This window comes from Tachyglossus aculeatus, chromosome X2 (genome assembly GCF_015852505.1).
Source record: "Tachyglossus aculeatus isolate mTacAcu1 chromosome X2, mTacAcu1.pri, whole genome shotgun sequence".
Taxonomy (NCBI): domain Eukaryota; kingdom Metazoa; phylum Chordata; class Mammalia; order Monotremata; family Tachyglossidae; genus Tachyglossus; species Tachyglossus aculeatus.
Genome location: NC_052100.1, coordinates 12,773,354 through 12,793,187, shown reverse-complemented (window position 1 = coordinate 12,793,187; position 19,834 = coordinate 12,773,354). Strand labels below are relative to the sequence as shown.

Below are 19,834 nucleotides of genomic sequence, written 5' to 3'. Positions count from 1 at the left end.
TCACATTTTCTAAGTATGTTTTTGCTGATTTGTCTACTGCCTCCTCTAAGACTCGAGGGCATTCATTAGTATTTACTGAGCACTTACTGTGTGCAGAGCACTTCTTCTGGCATTGCCAAGCCCTCAGAACAGTGCTCTGCTGGGGTCAATGTTGGCAAAATGACTATGATCAGGAAGTGAATCAATCAATCAATCAGTGGTATTTATTGAGCATTTACTATGTGCAGAGCACTGCACTAAGCACTTGGAAGAGTACAACAGAATTAGCAGACACATTCCCTGCCCACAATGAGTTTACAGTCTGTGATTAGGCTCAGGTTCAGTGGAGGGCAAGGAGCATCTTCATCAGCATCCAATCCAATCCAGGAATTGTTTCCTCACCCCCACCCACCCCCTGGTAGGTAGGGCTAGAAGGGAAAGAGGGATACAAGGCGGGGAGGAGAGGCGGCGGGAGGAGGAAGGTGTATCTTGGAGCTTCCAATATCAAGTGGATGGCACTGAAATGAACAAACAGTAAGCGTGTGCCAGACCCCCTTTTCTCACCCCCCAATGGTGTGGAGGATGCTAGACAGCTGCACACAGAACCTAGAGTTCCCTCCCACTGGGGTGAGGTGGGGGGGGGTGGGGGGGCATGGTTCTAGCATGTCCAAGAGTGAAGTATGGGAGTGTAAGAAGCTATAGAGGAGTGTAGGGGAAGGTAGAGTGTGGGAAGGGTGAGAGGTAGGGTTAGTGTTAGCTGGGCAGTCCGAAAGGGGCACGAGGCTGGACAAGTGGGTTTGTGTCTTCCTCCCCCCAACCCTGACTGTTGAGTGGGTACCGGCAGCCCTGCTGCCCCATGCCATTTCCCTTCTAGTTGCACGGAGGCCCGATTGAGCTGGTATTCCCCAGGGAAGAGAATGGGTATGACAGAGTGGACTGGTCTGGAGGTGAGACCACTGAGGAGCAATTCCATAGATCCTCCCTCCACATGGAGCTCTTCTAAACAGTCAGCTCACTGTGGGCTGGGAATGTATCTGTTATATTATGTTGTACTCTCTCAAATGCTGAGTACAGTGCTCTGCACACAGTAAGCTCTCAGTAAATACAATTGACTGATTGATGGGGCTAATTGCATCCACCTATAGTCATGTAGTGAGGGGAAACCAAATAATATCATTGTTATTATCATTAGATTTGTTAAGAGCTTACTATGTGTCAAGCACTGTTCTAAGCAGTGGGGTAGGTACAAGTTAATCAGGTCGGACATAGTCCCTGTCTTGCATGAGGTTCACAGTCTGAGTAGGAGGGAGAATAGGTTTTGAATCTCCATTTCACAGTTGTGGAAGTGAAATGACTTGACCAAAGTCACACAGCAGACATGTGACAGAGCTGGCATTAGAACCCAATTCCTCTGACTCCCAAGTAAGTGCTCTTTCCAGTAGGCCACGCTGCTTCTCATAGGCCACGCTGCTTCTCATGATTTGATCTCTTGAAAGGAAAGGGTCTTTGGCCCTCTCCCCACAACTGGAGCCGTAGACACTTTACCTCTGAAAATCCAGGGAGGGAATCAATTTCTCAAGCTCGCCATTGAGTGAGGCCAGCGAGGCTGAGCCAGGCACAGAGCCAAGAGGAGCTGCCAGTGGGGGTGGGGGGGAGGGGACATGAAATTATGAAATTAGCAAATCAACTAAAGGATGGGGAAACAGAGAGAAGAGCCCCATACCCTAGGGACGGGCCAGCTGTAAGATTGGTTGGGGATGTTCCCCTGACCCTGCCTCCCCATCTGCAGAAAGTAAGTGACTAATCATTTCTTTATGGACACGTTCTACTAACAAGAGCTGGTTTATTCCATTTCTCCCCACCTGCTTTTCATGTATTCCATCCCAGCCTTTCAATCACAGCCCCACAAATTCATCCACACTCACAATCACATACACAAAATCACCCCCACCCACAATCATACTCCCACAAACGATCCCACATTCATGCGCAATCAGTATATTACACAGACACACCCATACCTTCTCATACTCACATCTGCCTCACACTCACTCGTGGATGCCTCTCATCTTTACACAGACTTAATCACACTTTTCATATGAGATACTTATACATACACACCTACATATCGTTTTTCTGGTGGATAAAGATGGATTGAAAGATTCAAGATTTATAAAGAACTCCACCAGCTCGGCTTCCTAAAAGAACCTGGATCCTTTTCATGGGTTTGCATGTGATCAGAACCCACAATTAACAGCTCATACGGTCTGAAAGAGCCTCCAAGGATTATTCAGCACTGAAAATAGCTACCTCCTCTGGGTAGATAGCGACAGAAAAGGGTAGAGAGACAGAAAGATACAAGAGATGGAGAGCACAAGAAAAGAGGGGGGGAGAGGGGTTTGGGGGGAGGAGGGGAGGAGAAGAAATCTAGAGTAGGATGGGGGAGAGAAGGAGACAGACAGAGGGAGAGGAGAGGAATGAAAACTACAGAGTAATAGAGAGAGAAAGAGGAAGAGCGTGACAGAGAGAGAACTGGGAGAGCGACATATTTCAGCACTCTAATGAGGATAGCTCTCAGCCCTCTTCCTCGAGATTACTGAAGCTGGGTTTAGTAAGAGTCCGGGGATCCTTTGTTCTTTCTTGAAAGAGCAAAAATGAAAACCAAAGAGCAGCAGCAACCAAAAATATACACTTATCCCCCATGGAGATGAGAGGTCACCGTCAGCAACCGAAGGGCAATTCTACAGAAGAATAGAGAAGCAGCGTGGCTCAGTGGAAAGAGCCCGGGCTTTGGAGTCCGAGGTCATGGGTTCAAATCCCGGCTCTGCCAATTGCCAGCTGTGTGACTTTGGGCAAGTCACCTCACTTCTCTGGGCCTCAGTTCCCTCATCTGTAAAATGGGGATGAAGATTGTGAGCCCCCCGTGGGACAACCTGATCACCTTGTAACCTCCCCAGCGCTTAGAACAGTGCTTTGCACACAATAAGTGCTTAATAAATGCTATTATTATTATTATTATTATTACATACTGGAGCTGAGCAAGGGCTTGTGGGATGGGGGCTGGGGGCGAGGCCGGGGGAAGGCGAAAACTGGGGGAAATGAGACTGGACTCTCCCCGCCCCCCCCCCCCCACCCCCGGCCTCCAAAGACTCCTTGAGGGGGCCCAAAGGCAGCGAGCCCTTGGAGCCCTGTAGCTCCCCTCCTGGGCCGAGGCTAATGAAAAGTGGGTGGGACTCAGGCTGGAGTAACATCATGCTGGGTACACAGGGGCTACGGTGCATCGTGCAGCTGTGTGTGCATGATGATTCCCGCATGTGCAGAGGCCTGGGTATGTCCACTGGCTCCCCACATTCAAGCAATGCCCAGAGACAGCCCTGCCTGCACAGTTCCTCTCTCCCTCCCTGCCCCTGGCTGAAATGACGTTGGCCCTGTGGGTTGGCTTTAGAGTACAGATCAGCCCGTGGCAATTCCAGCCCAGTCAGAGCCTTGAGCCAAGACTATGACTATTCTTCCCGTTTTTCTCCCCCCCCCCCCGACACCGCCCCAGTGCCAGAACTGAATGTTGGCTGTGAGGTGGAGATTTCCCGTCTGCCTTCCTGCTCCCCTCCTCCGAGTAATGGGCCAGATGCCCCCCGGCCCCAGGCCTCAGTTTTTCCCCTTCTGAAACATGGACCCAATATCTCCAAGTAGGGTTTGAAAGAGATCAGTCATGGCTTCAGGTCTGGGAGTAAGGGGCAGGATGAAGGAGGGACTGAACTGGGATCTTAGTATGCCTGGCTCTGGATCCTCTGCCCTCTTTACCTCCTCTTTTTTCTAGTATTCCTCCAGATTGTAAACTTGTCCAGTAGATTGAAAGCTCATCGTGGGCAAGGAACGTCTCTACCAGCTCTGTTGCATTGTCCTCTCCCAAGGGCCAAGTATAGTGCTCTGCCTACCGATAGCCCTCAATAAATACCATTTGTTCTTTCTCTCTTTCTCTCTTCCTTCTTTCTTCCCCCTCCCCTCTCCTTCCTCCTCCTCCTCCTCCTCCACCTTCCTCCTCCTTCTTTTCCTTGTCCTTTCCCCTCCCCTTCCACAGAGAGGCTGATAACACTGTGTCTCTGCCGCCTTCATCAGAAAGCTGAGTGTGGACCTATGGATCTGATCTCAGGTGCTCCTGAGGGCATAGGGAAAAGAGGGGATCTCAGGGGCTCCCTGGAATACAGACATTGACTGGTCTCTCTCAACTCAGTTCCCCTCTTGGTTCTCATTTCAAATTCCCTTCCCAGGAGCTGGATTAGCCTCTGGTGTTTCATAAATACACACACACGCGTGCATACACACACACACACACACACACACACAGAGAAACATGCACTCACATTTATATAAACACATACATCCATGCATTCATGTGCACACACACACACAAACATGTACTCATGCACATATAAGCGCTTAGTACAGTGCTCTGCACACAGTAAGCGCTCAATAAATACGATTGAATATAAAAGCATACATCCATACATTCATGTATGCGCACACACATATACACACACACTTTTCTCTTGACTGCTGTTTCTGTCTCTCTGACTGATCTAAGGAATAAAGGTTGCTCTGCAGTTTTGAGAGCTTCAGAGCGGCTATATTGTCTGGACCGCTGGCTCTCTCCCCCCTGCCTGGCCGTTGTGTGGGTAACCAGCGCTGCTAGCCTTTTCAATAATTGGGGAATATCAAAACAGGTAAAAGCAGAGGGAGATCAAAGCTGTTCTGTTATCCGCCCCCTCCCCATCCCGCCCCCCACCCCACAAGGGCAAGGAAATTGGAGAACATAAAAGCGAGGGCCTGTTTGGATGGAAAGGAATGAAGCAAAGAGGACGAATGGGTGGAGAGGGACCCACGGCTCTTCTATTTCAGGATTTCACCAGATGAGACTCAGTTTATTCCCACCCTTTCTTTGCTGCCGGGACTGGATCCGTCTCATTGCACTCTAAACGTGACCGCCTTTGCTTGATCCCAATCTGGGCACTGGGAACTAGGGTGAGGTTACCTACGTTACGTTACTGGGGTTGAGTCCTTAATGCCAGCCGAAAGAGCCCCCCGGAGTCACCGTAGGAGTGCCCAGACCTGGGTCAGCCTCTGCTGGGTCTTAAAGACTACAGATTTCTCGATCTTCTACTGTTTGCAGGCAATGGAGGGGGCGAGCTGAGAGGAGAGGATGGGAGAAGGGGGTGAGGTGGGAGGAGAGTGTGGGGAATGGGGTGGGAGGGAAAATGGGAGATGGGGTGGGGGAGGGTTGAGAGAAAAGGTTGGGGAAGCGGTGGTGGGGGGGTAAGAGGAGGATGGAGAGGAGTGGAATGTCACCAAACAGCTCAGGATTCTTCTTTTTGAGACCAGGGATTTATCCTTTGGGCTAAGTGGCAAGACAGGACTTGTCAGAAGGTAATGAGCAGTCTGAAGATACCTCATTAATTTATTATCTTGCGTTTTCTGCCATATAGTATGCCTGACACCCCTTTATTAAGGAACATCCCATCGGCACAATCAAACCCAACCGGATATATTCTCATCTGGACTAAATTCCCTGAGTTTCTGGCTCCCTTTCTATCCACAAGCACCATTCAGTGGGGTGGGGGGGGGGAGTGGGGCGGGAGGGGTGCTCCCTTGCAGCTGCTACGGGGGTGGGGCCTCTCAGGGAGTGTCTGCCTAGCCTGAGTTGCCAAAATTCCTCCTGAGTCCCAGGACTCAATTTTCTTCAGCCTCCAACACCTTTCAATTCCTGCTCTCCTAATCAACTACCAGCCCATATCTCCTCCCCCCGCCCCCGCCCACGGCCCCCCCCGCACCCCACCTCCAGCTATCAAACAACAAGGAGTCCGTTTTTTAGATTCACCATTTGATTTCTTGGAGACTCACCACCTGACTTCTTTCAGGCCCTCAGAATATAGACAAGGGCTGGGGGGTTTATGACTGGATTAGGGGGTTGGGATATTTGTTCTGACTCCCTATGTGCTCAGGGCCTCAGTTTCCTTATCTGTAGCCTGGAAGAATCATCCCCAGCCCATGCCAGGCTCCCGGGAAGAGGAGTTCTGCCATGGGCCTCAGTGCCACACTCCTCCAGCTGACCAGTGGAGAAGCTGAGCCTGGGCAATGCCAGCCAGGGCAAATTGGCATTCTACATCTGCAGGTCTCAGGAGTGCCTAGTCCAAATCAGCTTCTCCAGCTGAAGAAGGAGATCTGGGATGGGAGAGGCACGTTGCCAACCTTCAGCAGATGGTGTCTCTTTCCGCTTCTGCTGATCCTGTCTGCACACTGCACGTCCTAAGCTTTGCTCTGCACATGCTCTGTATGTGGCCAGATCCCTAGAGAAGACAGCATCCAAGCTGGGAGGGAGGGAAGGAGGAAGGGAGAAAGGGAGGGAGGAGGGAGGGAGGGAAGACAGGCCCCTAGTGACCCCGTGAAAAGAGGGCAAAGCTTAAAAAAGGGAAAAATCAATGCTGGGGGAAGAGGAAGACAAGAAGCAGGAGCTGCTCCTCGGGCCCCCCAGCAAACCACAGGCTCTGACCGAGGTGCAGCTCAATCCTGGGGCCAGCTGGGCGTGCAGGGGCCCAGACCTATTAGCCTGACTAGGAAAAAGTTCTGGTAGGGTGGTCTCACCCTGTTCCACCCTATCCCATCCCTCTACCCCGAAATTCTGACTCTTCATTTATTGCTTTCTCAAAGATCAGAATCTGAGCCCCCAGCACTGACTGATTCTGCTGTATACAGGGCACTTGGAGGTCAGGCAGAAAAAGTGTAAAATACCATCCCTGACCTTGAGAAGCTCACAATCAAATGGGGAGGACAGTAGATAAACACTGAGAAATAGAGTAAGAGAATGCCACCCCCATACATGTGTGCACGTGTGTGGGTGTGTGTGTGGGTATGCACATGCCCCCACACACGTATGCTCACATGCACAAATGAATAAAGAGTGCTGATGAGATCAATCCAATCCTGAGCTTAGTGACCAACTTGGGTATGATGACATTGACCAGAGCCATGGACTTTGCTGGCTGCCATTTCTGGAGGACTTCCTGAAAGAGGCAGACTTATAGTGCATTCTACATCTTACTTGGCTCAGCTTTAAAGGATGGGTCACTGGAGAGGACACCAGATATTCTGAGATTGAGTGTCAATTTTGATGCCAGGAAGGTGTCAGACACAGACCTTCCTTCTCTCCCCTGTCCCACAGTGCTATTATTGTTATTACTATTATTATTACATTTGTTAAGCAGTTACTATGTGCCAAGCACTGTATCAGGTGCAGCGGTAGATACAAGTCAATCAGGTTGGACACTGTCCCCATCCCACAAGGAGCTCAGAGTCTAAATTGGACTGTGTCCAACCTGATTTGCTTGTACCCACCCCAGCACTTAGTACAGTGCCTGGCACACCGTAAGTGCTTAACAAATATCACAATTACTATTATCACTGTTATTCTTAAGTTGCCTGGCTATGCCCGCCTCCCCCCCCGCCCCCCGCCACAGTGAAGATTGGCCAATTGCAGCCTAAACAGAGGTGGTCAGAGTAGTGCTTCCACTTGGGGGACAGGGGCTCCTTAACCCTAGCTAATCCCAGCTAAACCAATCCTGTGGCCTCTCCTTCCTCTTTCTCTCATCTCAGCCTCAACCCACACTAGGCTCCAGCTCCCCAGGACAGCCCAGTTTACTTGTCCACACTCCCCAAAGCCACTTCACCCCCCCCACCCATCCTTCTTAAAATGCTCCTTTAAAATCATTTCCCCCAGAAGGTCCTTCAGGATTGACCCTCTTCTCCCAGAATGAATCCAAAATTCCCTCCTCAATGGGGTGATGATGACAACGACGACGATGATGATGATGACGATGACGACAACAGCAACGACAATGATGTCAGGTCCTGTTTGGAGCGCCGCAGAGCCTCGGATTGAGTCTTCGGGACTGAGAACCAGCCCAGAGGAATTGATTCCTGCACGAGTGGCTGGCGGGCGGAAATAGGTGGGCATCGGTGACACCCCATGGGGGTATTTGTCTCTGGTCCAGTCGTGCATAAACCTGGCTGGCTTCTAGATTATGGAAGGGAGTTGCCCAGCCTGGTGCCTTATTGAAGGCACATCTCCAAGAGGCCTTCCCTGACTAAGCCCTCCTTTCCTCTTCTCCCACTCCCTTCTGCGTCGCCCCTGCACTTGGATTTGCTCCCTTTATTCTCCCCTCTCTCAGCCCCACAGCACTTACGCACACATCAGTAATTTATTTACTTATGTTAAGGTCCGCCTCCCCCTCTAGACGGTCGACTCGCTGTGGGCCGGGAACGTGTCTGTTCTATCGTTGTACTCTCGTCTCCCAAACTCTTAGTGCAGTTCTCTGCCCAGTGCGCGCTCAGTAAATGCCACTGATTGATTGATTGGTGTGTAGGAAACGACTCTAGGCGAGGTGGCCTTTGCCAAGAAATCACCTCTCTCCTTTCCTCCCCAAAGCTGGAGCCTTCTGGTTCGGGAGCCGCCCCTACCTCGGGGGCTGGGAGCATGGGAAAAGCCCTCCCGCTCTCCCACTCGCCCCACCCCTGGGAGTTGTGGAAGCCGCAGTGACCTGAATTTTCTTCCGGAGAAGCCCACCAGGGCCTCTCCTCCACCCCTCTCGGCGTCCCCCTCCTCCCAGCAACGGCTGCCCGGAAAGCCGGAGCAACGCTTCGGAGCATCCCTCTCGGATGCCGGATTCGGCCAATTCTCCCTCGAACCCAGAACCCCCGCGATCCATCAGTCTGGGGATCCTTCCGCGCCTAATGTTCTTCCGCTCTCCGTCGGTCCTGAACCCGCCCCGGCCAGCTTGGAAAGGCAGCTGGCAGGAGGCCCAAGGACCCGAGCAGCGGCCGGGAGGGAGAGGGAGGGATGGAGGGATGGAGGGTCGGAAGGCCACAGCTGGGGGCCCGACCTGCCGTTATCCTCATTGCCTCGGAGGGAGGGAGGGAGAGGGAAGGAGAGGGAAGGGAGGGCAGTCCTGCCCCCCCATTCCCCCCCTGCCCGTCTCCGTGATTGAGAGCCGAGCTCTCTTAGGAAGAATAATCGTCTTCCCAGTCCTTTCCGGCTCCCCCTCCCGGGGTTTATGCCGCTCTCGGGTTTTCGCTGTCATTTCTCGCCTATTTATGGCATCCCTGGGTCCCGGAAAGGTCTCAAGACCGCGAGCGGGGGGCGGAGGGCGGGTCAATCGCGAAAGTAGGCCAAGCTCCATCTCCTTACAGCTATCTGGGCGGCTCTGCGTTAGAGGGAAGTGGCTTTGGAGCGGGAGCTGGGCTAGGAGCTGCGGTCAGTGGGCTCGACCGTGCGGACGGGGCCACAGCAGGTCCAGACAGGGAGCGGGGGCCGGGTTCACTCGGGGACTCGATGCTGGGGGCCCCCGCTCCCCCCTCGGGCCACCGAGCCCTCTCTCCCGCACGTCTCCGCCGTGGGAGGAGGGTGGGGGGGGATGGCAAGAGGCTTGGGCGGGGGTGGGGGCGGGGAGTTGGCACCCCCAGCCCTCCGTCCCTCACTTCAATGAGATTGGCCTCCTTCCCTCCCCTCCCTCCTTCCCCGTCTTGCCCACAGGCCCGGGCAGGAGAGACTCGGCGAGATGTAGAGGCGAAGAGGCGATTCCCCCCCCCCCCCCCATTTCCTGTCAGTTCTCCAAATGGGGTCGGTTTGCGTCAGAGCACCCCCCCCCCACAACACACACACATACATATCCCCAGGCGAATCTTCCAGACATATTTTCTCCTGATGCAGAAAGGCAGGAGGCAGAGCAAAGAAGGGAGAGGGCCAAGCTAGCCCCTCCTCCCTCCCCCTCGCCTCCTTCCTCCCTTCCTTTCATCCCCCTCCTCCTCCCCTCCTCCGTCCCTCTTCCCAAGCCAAAGGAGGAGCAGCTACCCTCACCCCCAGCCCGCCGCTAGTCACGCTTTCTTTGCTCCCCGCGGCTTCTCCCCAGCCCAGGTTGCGCGAGCCAAGGGCCCTAGACTTTTCGGGACCACCCTGACCTGCCCCCCACCCCCGGGAGTGTGCTATGGGCTACCTTCTGGGGGAATCAAGTACAGTCGAGGTGGGTGGTGCCAGATCCTCTCTCCTCAGGGGTCAGTCCGGCCGCTCGCCCATTTCGTTCACCAGAGCAGAAGGGTTTCCAGTCCCAGGCAGGACTCGGGGTGGGGGGTGGGGGGAGAGGGGGTCCTGCCGTATCCGGTCAGCAGCAGAGCTGGAGGTGGGATGAAGGGGCCCCTGCCCCATGCGGTCAGCAGGAGGGCTGGGGGATGGGGAAAGTGCTTCTGCCTTATCCGGTCAGCAGGAGAGTTGGTGGGGGGGGGAGGCTCCTGCTCCATGTGGTCAGCAGGAGGGCTGGGGGGGTGTGCTTCTGCCTTATCCATCAGCAGGAGAGTTGGGGGTGGGGGGAGTGCTTCTGCCTTATCCGGTCAGCAGGAGAGTTGGGGTGGGAGGCAGGGGCTCCTGCCCCATGCGGTCAGCAGGAGGGTTTGGAGTGGGAGAGGGCTTCTGCTTTATCCGCTCAGCAGGAGATTTGGGGGTGGGAGGCAGGGGCTCCTGCCCCATGCGGTCAGCAGGAGGGTTTGGAGTGGGAGAGGGCTTCTGCTTTATCCGCTCAACAGGAGATTGGGTGGGTGGGGGGGGAGGCAGGGGCCCCTGCCCCATGCGGTCAGCAGGAGGGTTTGGAGTGGGAGGGGGCTTCTGCTTTATCCGCTCAGCAGGAGATTTGGGTGTGGGAGGCAGGGGCCCCTGCCCCATGCGGTCAGCAGGAGGGTTTGGAGTGGGAGAGGGCTTCTGCTTTATCCGCTCAACAGGAGATTTGTGGGGTGGGAGGCAGGGGCCCCTGCCCCATGCGGTCAGCAGGAGGGTTTGGAGTGGGAGAGGGCTTCTGCTTTATCCGCTCAACAGGAGATTTGGGGGTGGGAGGCAGGGGCCCCTGCCCCATGCGGTCAGCAGGAGGGTTTGGAGTGGGAGAGGGCTTCTGCTTTATCCGCTCAACAGGAGATTTGGGGGTGGGAGGCAGGGGCCCCTGCCCCATGCGGTCAGCAGGAGGGTTTGGAGTGGGAGAGGGCTTCTGCTTTATCCGCTCAGCAGGAGAATTGGGGGTGGGAGGCAGGGGCCCCTGCCCCATGCGGTCAGCAGGAGGGTTTGGAGTGGGAGAGGGCTTCTGCTTTATCCGCTCAGCAGGAGAATTGGGGGTGGGAGGAAAAGGCTTCTGCCCTATGCGGTTGGTGGGGGGGGGGGGGGTCTCGCAGGCGGTGGCGGAGGTCTCTTCTCAACATAGCGCCTTAAGTTCAGCTCTAATGCAGGGGCAGGGATGGGCCTGTCGGGAGGCAGGGGATGGACAAGCTGACCTTTGGCAGGCTCTTCTCGGGGGTCTTGGCTTCCCCAACACACCCCAAGCCCCGGGACCCCAAGTAGCGGGACGGATCTCTCAAGTGCTGCCGTCTCTTTAAGAGCACCCGCCGAATACTCCAACCGGGGCCATTTCCGTTTGAAAGGGCCCTCGGTGCGCCAAGCGGGGAGCGGGTTTATGAATGAAAACAGAGAGACTCGGCCGAGGTGGAGTGGGCGGGGGGGAGACGAGGAAAGCCGGGTGACCTGGGTCTGGATTTCTGAAGCCCCCAGTCTTGACACCCCCATAGCCGTGGCTGAGACTTGAGCGGGTGGCGGCGGCGGCGGCGGCCATCTCCCCGGGTCCCCGAGTCCCCGCGTCCCCGAACACAGGCTTGTCCGACACGAGCGGTCCCAAGCTCTATGAGCCCCCGTCCCTGCCCTCCCCCTCCGGTTCAGCTCGCCGGGCTCCTTCTCAGAATGAATCATTAGGCTGGCTGTTCCTCAACTTTCTTCGCTCCGGGAGGCTCGGCCGAGGAATGGGGGTCGGGGAGAAGGAAAAGGAGCAGGTGACACCCTGCCACCAAAATAGCTCCCCCCTCTCCTCCCCCCGTCCTCCTCCTCTTCTTCTTTTCCACCCCCTCCTCCTCCTGCTCTTCGTTCTCACTCCCTCGTCCTTCTCCTCCTCCTCTTCCCCTTCATCCTTCCCCTCTTCCTCTCCTCCCCTTCTTGCCCCTCTTCCCCCCTCCTTCTCTTCCTCACCTTCCTCTCCCTCTTTCTTTCCCCTTTCTCCTCCCCACACCCTTTCTTCCCCCACTCCCTTCCTGCTCTTCCTCCTCTGCCTCCTCTCCCTCCTCTTCCTCCTGAAAGCGAAAATCAATGCAACTGAACCTGCAAGGAGAATGCGGAACCCCCACGGGAGGGACCCGCTCGCCGCCTCTCCGGCTCGGACCGACCAGGGGTGAGGAGGGCAGAAAGAGTCGGAGGGGACCCGGTGGCCCGCCCCCGGCCACCTCACTCCCCTCCCAACCAACCCTCTAGTAGGAGCTTTCGGTGGCAGCTTGCCCTGAACCCAGGAACGGGGAGCACGCTAAAGGATGCTCTCTCCCGTCTTCCCCGTCCCAAGCCCACCTCCGATGCACCCTACTGACCAGTCAGGCAGGACCAGAGAATTCGGGACCAGCCCGTGCCCAGCCTTGCCCGCCTGGCACCGTTCAGAGCGCCTTACCTCCAACGCAGAGCAAAGACATGTTACTTGGCGCTGCGGGCGGCTGTCCCGGCGGTCTCCGCTCCTTCGGGAGGTGGGACTCAGCGAGGGTCCTGCTTCTGGGCAGCGGGGAGCTCGAGGGGAAATGTCATCCTGCTCGCTCTGCCCGCTCTCGGCTCACTCCGGATTCCTGCTGCCAGCCATTTTGTTCCAGGACCAGGATCGGTGGACAGTTCCTGACGTCATGCCCATGAAAAGCGAGGGGTGGGCACTGGGAACGCCTGATCGGGACCGAAAGGAGGGGGCGTTCGGTCTTAAAGGCTCCAGCCCTTTCCCTTGGTCAGGTGGTGACTTCTTTGAAAATGCCTAAAAAGTCCCCTGGGGGAATAAGTATCATAAAAGCTCTCTCTCTCTCTCTCTTTCTCTCCCTCGCCCTCCCTCCAACCCGCCACAGGTTCGTCTGTCAATTCGAAAATCAGTTATTGAACTTCGGGGCTTAATGAATCCATCCTCTCCCTGGCCGGCTAGTTACTTCGAAGGGAAATTGCCATCCCCTTATTAGAATAGAGACTCAGTCCTTGACCAGGTAGAGACCAAAGTGGGGAATCCGAACGTCCGGAGGTCTTGGAACTCCACCTTCCATTTCTCCCTATCTGAGGCACCTCTGGAGGCTTAAGCCTTCCCTCTTCCCCAGGGCCGGGAACAGCTCGACACACTGGGCGGGGAGTGGAGAGGGGTCACTTCATCTTCCTCTGCCCCGCATTTTAAAACTTTTTGTAGACATTTTCTGCCATGGACGGGGTCTGGCTCCTAAAGGAACATCAAGGATTTGTGAGGAACAGGATGGGGAGGGGGAGAGTAGGGGAAAGAATGCTCACTCATCTCTGAGTCACCAAAACTGGGTAGAGATACGAAATTTCATTCTCGGAAGTACTTCAAGCTTCTTAATTGAGAAGGTGTTATCTGATCATTAGCGCATGACCATGCTCTTCTCTTGGGGAGACACTAGTATAGCCTGCTGCTCTCACACAAGATTCTCCTCTCCAGCTAGGCCTGAGCCTAACTAAAAGAAAGCAGAAGGGAATTGACCTAATGTCTAATGCCCATTGCCCTCGCCAGTTGCTTCAGACATTCAACCGCGTCCTCAAGCCCTCTGCTTCCCCCAGCCCCCGAGGCCACACACTTTATTAATAAAATTGAAATCATCAGGCGTGATCTCCCTAAAATCTCCACTCCACTTCTCCAGTCCCTCCCTCTTCCTGCCCCTTCTTCTACTCTCCCATCTTTCCCAGCAGTATCTCAAGAGATCTCCCATGTCCCCTCAAAATCTATCCCCTCACCTGCACCTCCGATCCCATCCCTTCGCACTTATCACAACACTTGCCACTAACCCTCTACCCCCTTCTTCCCTCCTTGACCACCATCTTCAATTCTTTTTTATGGCATTGGTTAAGCACTTACTATGTTCCATACACTGTACTAAGCCCTGGGGTAGATACAAGCAAATCAGGTTGGACCCAGTCCCTGTCCCACGTGGGGCTCACAGTCTTAATCCCCATTTTACAGATGAGGTAACTGAGTCAAAGAGAAGTGAAGTGACTTGCCCAAGGTCACACAGCAGACAAGTGGTAGACCCAGAATTAGAACCCAGGTCCTCCTGACTCCTGGGCCAATGCTCTATCCACTAAGCCACCCCACCACTTTCAAACATGTTCATTATCATTATTATTATGGTATTTGTTAAGCGCTCGCTACGTGCCAAGCACTGTTCTAAGCGCTGGGGGGATGCAAGGTGATTAGGTTGTCCTGCATTGGGCTCACAGTCTTAATCCCCATTTTACAGATGAGGTAACTGAGGCACAGAGAAGTTAAGTGACTTGCCCAAAGTCACACAGCAGACAAGTGGAGGAGCCGAGATTAGAACCCATGACCTCTGACTTCCAAGCCCGTACTCTTTCCACTGAGCACACCCTCCCTTGACCCCATGGTTTCCTCCAGTTATCACCCCATCATCCTCCTACCATTCCTCTCCAAGCTCCTCGAGTGAGTAGTCTCTACTTCCTCTCCTCCAATCCTCCCCTCGAACCCCTTAATTTTGGCTTCCATCTCCTTCGCTCCAAGGAAACTGCTCTCTCAAAGGTCACCAATCCAAATCCAACGGCCTCTACTCCATCCTAATCTTCCTTGACCTCTCAGCTGCCTTTGACACCGTGGATCCTGCTCCTGGAAACACTATCTTACCTTGGCTCTCCCGGTTCTCCTCCCTATCTCTCTGGCTGCTCCTTTTCAGTCTCTCTCATGGGCTCTTCCTCTGTCTCCCACTCCCTAATTGTGGAAGTTCCTCAAGGTTCAGTTCTGGGTCCCTCTTATATTCTCCATCTATACCCACTCCCGTGGAGAACTCATTTGCTCCTATGGCTTCAACTACTAATTCTATGTGGATGATTCCCATTCATTCTTTCATTCATTCAATCGTATTTATTGAGCACTTACTGTGTGCAGAGCACTGTACTAAGCGCTTGGGAAGTACAAGTTGGCAACATATAGAGACAGTCCCTACCCAACAAATCTACAACTCTAGCCCTGATCTCTTTCTCTCTCTCTCTCACTTTATATATATATATATATATATATATATATATATATATATATATATATATATACATATATATATATATATATACATATATCTCGATCTCCCCCCAATCTTGAATTTCCTTCCTTCAGGACATCTCTGATTAGATGTCCCACCAATACATCAAACTTAACATGTCCAAAACAGAACTCTTTATCTTCCCCACCCAAACTCTGTCCTCCCAATGACTTTTCCATCACTGCAGCAAGCACCACCATCACCCCTGTCTCACAAGTCTGTAACTTTGGCATTATTCTCGACTCATCTCTCTCATTCCCCTTCTAGACTGTGAGCCCGTTGTTGGGTAGGGACCGTCTCTATATGTTGTTGACTTGTACTTCCCAAGCACTTAGTACAGTGCTCTGCACACAATAAGCACTCAGTAAATACGATTGAATGAATGAATGAATGAATTCAACCCACATATGCAGTCTGTCACCAAATCCTGTAGGTTCTACCTGCTAGAATTCACCCTTTCCTCTCCAACCAAACTACTACCATATTGATCCAAGCTTTTAATCCTATCCTACCTTCACTACTGCATCAGTGTCCCCGCTGACCTTTCTGCCTCCTGTCTCTCCCCTCTCCAGTTCATACTTTACTCTGCTGCCCTGATCGTTTTTCTAAAAAAAAATCAGTCCACATCTCCCCACTCCTTACAAACTTCCAGTGGTTGCCATCCACCTTGCATCCAACAGAAACTCCTTACCATCGGTTTTAAAACACTCACTTCATTCATTCATTCATTCAATCGTATTTATTAAGCGCTTACTGTGTGCAGAGCACTGTACTAAGCTCTTGGGAAGTACAAGTTGGCAACATATAGAGACGGTCCCTACCCAACAGCGGGCTCACAGTCTAGAAGGCAGGCTCACAGTCTAGAAGCTCAATCTCCTTGCAGCCTCCTATCTTACCTCGCTGATTTTCTTCTACAACTCAGCATGTTTACTTTCCTCTAATAATACTACTGCTAATAATAGTAATATTTGTTAAGTGCTTTGTGTGTGTTAAATACTGTTCTAAATGCTGGGATAGATACAAGTTAATCAAGTCAGACACAGTGCCTGTCCCATATGGGATTCACAGTCTAAGTAGGACGGCAATCCCCTTTTTATATTTGAAAAAATGGAGGCACAGAGACGTTAAGTGACTTGCCAAAGATCGAACAGCAGGCAAGTGGGGGATCTGGGATTAGAACCCAGGTCGACTCCCAGGTCTGTGCTCTTTCCACTAGGCCACAATGATCACTTCTCAAACAACTCCAGTGGTTGCCCATACACCTCCGCATCAGACAAAAACTCCTCACTACTGGCTTTAAAGCCTTCAATCACCTTGCCTAAGCAGCGTGGCTCAGTGGAAAGAGCCCGGGCTTTGGAGTCAGAGGTCATGGGTTCAAATCCCGGCTCGGTCAGCTGTGTGACTTTGGGAAAGTCACTTCACTTCCCTGGGCCTCAGTTCCCTCATCTGTAAAACGGGGATTAAGACTGTGAGCCCCACGTGGGACAACCTGATCACCTTGTATCCTCCCCACTGCTTAGAACAGTGCTTTGCACATAGTAAGTGCTTAACAAATGCCATCATTATTATACCTCACCTACTCTCCTACTGCAACCCAGCCCTCACACTTCGCTCCTCTAATGCTAACCTTCTCACTGTGCCTCGATCTTTTCTATCTCACCGTTGACCCCTCACCCACAACCTAACACTGGCCTGGAACGCCCTCCCTCCTCAAATTAGACAGACAATTACTCTCCCCCTCTCAAAGCCTTACTGAAGGCACATTTCCTCCAGGAGGCCTTCCATGACTAAGCTCCCCACTTTGTCTTCTCCCACTCCCTCTGCATCGCTCTTTGTTCTTCCCCCCTCCCAGTCTCACAGCACTTATGTACATATCTGTAATTTATTTATATTAATGTCTGTCTCCCCCCTCTGGAATGTAAACTCACTGTGGGCAGAGAATGTGTCTGTTTATTGTTGTATTGTACTCTCCCAAGTGCTTAGTGCAGTGCTCTGCACACAGTAATCGCTCAATAAACACAATTGAATGAATGAACTTATTCACTGTTTCTCAGATTCGTCTGTCTCACTACCAACGCTGCTTCTAAATCCCACCTCTGGCCTGGAATTCCCTCCGCCTTAATGTACAACAGATGATCACTCTCCCCACTTATTAAAATCACATCTCCTCCAAGAGGCCTTCTCCGACTAAGCCCTCATTTCCCCTATTCCCTCTCCCTTCTGTGTTGCCCTTGCACCTGAAACTGTCCCTTGATAGTCACCCCACCCTCACTCCCACAGTACTTATGTAAATATCCATAATTTATTTTCATGTCTGTCTCCCCTTCTATACTGTAAGCTCCCTGTAGACAGGGAACATGCATCTGTTATATTATACTCTTCCAAGCACTTAATACAGTGCTCTGCAAACAGTAAGAGCTCAATATACACAATTGATTGATTAATAATAATAACGATGGTATTTGTCAAGTGCTTATTATGTGCCAAACACTGGGGTAGATACAAGGTAATGAGGTTGTCCGACGTGGGGCTAACAGTCTTAATCTCCATTTTACAGATGAGGAAACTGAGGCACAGAGAAGTTAAGTGACTTGCCCAAAGTCACGCAGCTGACAAGTGGGGGAGCTGGGATTAAAACCTGTGACCTCTGACTCCCAAGCCCATGCTCTTTCCACTAAGCCACGCTGCTTCTCAATGACTATGATTAATGGCTATCACCTGAATGCTCACCACCTGTTTATATTTAAATCTAAGTTGGGGGTTGGTGTTGGGGAGAAACTGCCATGAGAAGCCTCATGATAAACTTACTCTAACAATATTGCACCCTCCCTCACCCTCTTCTGGAGCTACTTGGTTCTGAGAACCCAGAACAGAAGGGCTAGTCAGGGCAACAGTAGGTACTCTTAGTAATAGTGGCAGCAGTAATTATTATTATTATTGTGGTATTTGTTAAGCACTTACTATGTGCTAAGCACTGAACTAAGTGCTGGGATAGATACAAGGCAATCAGGTCCCACATGGGACTCACAGTCAAAGTAGGAGGGAGCATAGTATTGAACCCCCATTCTGCAGATGAGGCATTGAGACACAGAGAAGGTAAGTGATTTGCTTGAGCAGGCAAGTGGCAGAGCCAGGATTAAAACCCAGGTCCTCCTTCCACTAGGCTGAGCTGCTTTCCACAAATAATTGCTGGGGAAAAAAAATCAAGGGTAGAATTAGACCAGTCCCTGATCCTCTTTTTCTCTAGGTGAGTGTGAATCCAGGAGAAATTCAGGGTGGAGTAGACAAGTCAGATTTCTCATTCATTTGATATTTATGGCCTCTTTCCTCCAAATAATTCACTGTCCTCTCTGAGTGATGTAAATTAAGGCTGACAGGGTTGGCAGGGGTGGGGGGTGGGGGGAATGTATTGGTGGATCTGCATTCTAATTTCAGCTCTGCCCCTTGTATGCTTTGTTATCTTGGGCAAGTCACTTAACTTCTCTGTTACCTCATCTGTAAAATGGGGATTAAGAATGTGAGCCCCATGAGGGACATGGACTATGTCCAACCTAATTAGCTTGAATGTACCCCAGTACTTAGTACAGTGTCTGGTATATTGTCTTATATTGTCAAGCCGTCTCCGACCCACAGCGATGCCGTGGACACATCCCTCCTAGAATGCCCACCTGCATCTTCAATCATTCTGGTAACAATAATAATAATTATGGTAGTTGTTAAGCGCTTACTATGTGCAAAGCACTGATCTAAGCGCTAGGGAGGTTACAAAGTGAACAGGTTGTCCCATGGGGGGCTCACAGTTTTAATCCCCATTTTACAGATAAGGTAACTGAGGCACAGAGAAGTTGTGACCTGCCCAAAGTCACACAGCTGACAGTTGGCGGAGCTGGAATTTGAACCCATGACCTCTGACTCCAAAGCCCATGCTCTTTCCACTGAGCCATGCGTTTTCTACAGAATTGGTTTACCACTACCTCTTTCCACACAGTAAACTTGACTCTCTGCCCTTGACTCTCTCCGATGTCGCTGCTGCCCAGCACGGGTGAGTTCTGACTTGTAGAAGATTGCCTTCCACTCTCTAGCCCAAACTAGGAATGGAATGGATATGCCTCTGCTTGACTTTCCCTCCAGTGGTCTAGACTGGTAGAGTACTGGTAACTCTCCAGGTGTGACCCTGAGAGGAGGGGCTTGGCACATAATAGGTGCTTAACAAATACCATAAGGAAAAAATAAGACAATGCCAGAAGGGGAAAGGATCTGAAATAGGTTTTTAAAAAGCATGGTACAACCACACCTGGAAAATATTACATGCATCTAGGAAGAATAGAGCTGGAGAAAGAACAGAGAAACAGGCAATGAAAATGATCAGCAGATGGAGAAGCTTCTGAGTGAGGAGAGACTGAAAGGATTATAGAGTTCTTCAGGCTGGAAGGACAAAGGTAGAGAGGCAGCAGTGGAAAGACCGTGATCTGGAAATGGGAAGACCTGGGTTCTAGCCCCAACCCTGTCACTGGGCAGCCACTTAACCTTCTTTGCACCTGTAAAGTGGGAAGGCTAATACCTGCCTTTTCCCTACCTTGGAGGGATGCTGTGAGGACAAAATGTGGTAAAGGATTTGAAAGTGTTTTGGAAAAGAAAGGGTGCCGTATCAATTCAAATT

General features: G+C 52.1%; 1 protein-coding gene and 1 non-coding gene across 7 annotated transcripts in view; both read right to left on the bottom strand.

The window, feature by feature from the left end:
* The window catches only part of UNC13A (unc-13 homolog A), an 86,919-nt gene extending 74,209 nt beyond the window's left edge, over positions 1-12,710 (bottom strand). For all 6 annotated transcript variants that reach the window (XM_038770656.1, XM_038770660.1, XM_038770658.1 and 3 more), the window contains exon 1: positions 12,543-12,710. In XM_038770656.1, the coding sequence (XP_038626584.1) occupies positions 12,543-12,564 (22 nt within the window). In that variant the 5' untranslated portion in view covers positions 12,565-12,710. The remainder of the gene's footprint in view (positions 1-12,542) is intronic.
* A 6,516-nt stretch (positions 12,711-19,226) lies between these two features.
* LOC119949726 lies at positions 19,227-19,358 on the bottom strand. The gene has a single exon (XR_005457267.1). It is a non-coding gene; the product is annotated as a small nucleolar RNA SNORA7 (small nucleolar RNA).
* Between the last annotated feature and the right edge of the window lie 476 nt (positions 19,359-19,834).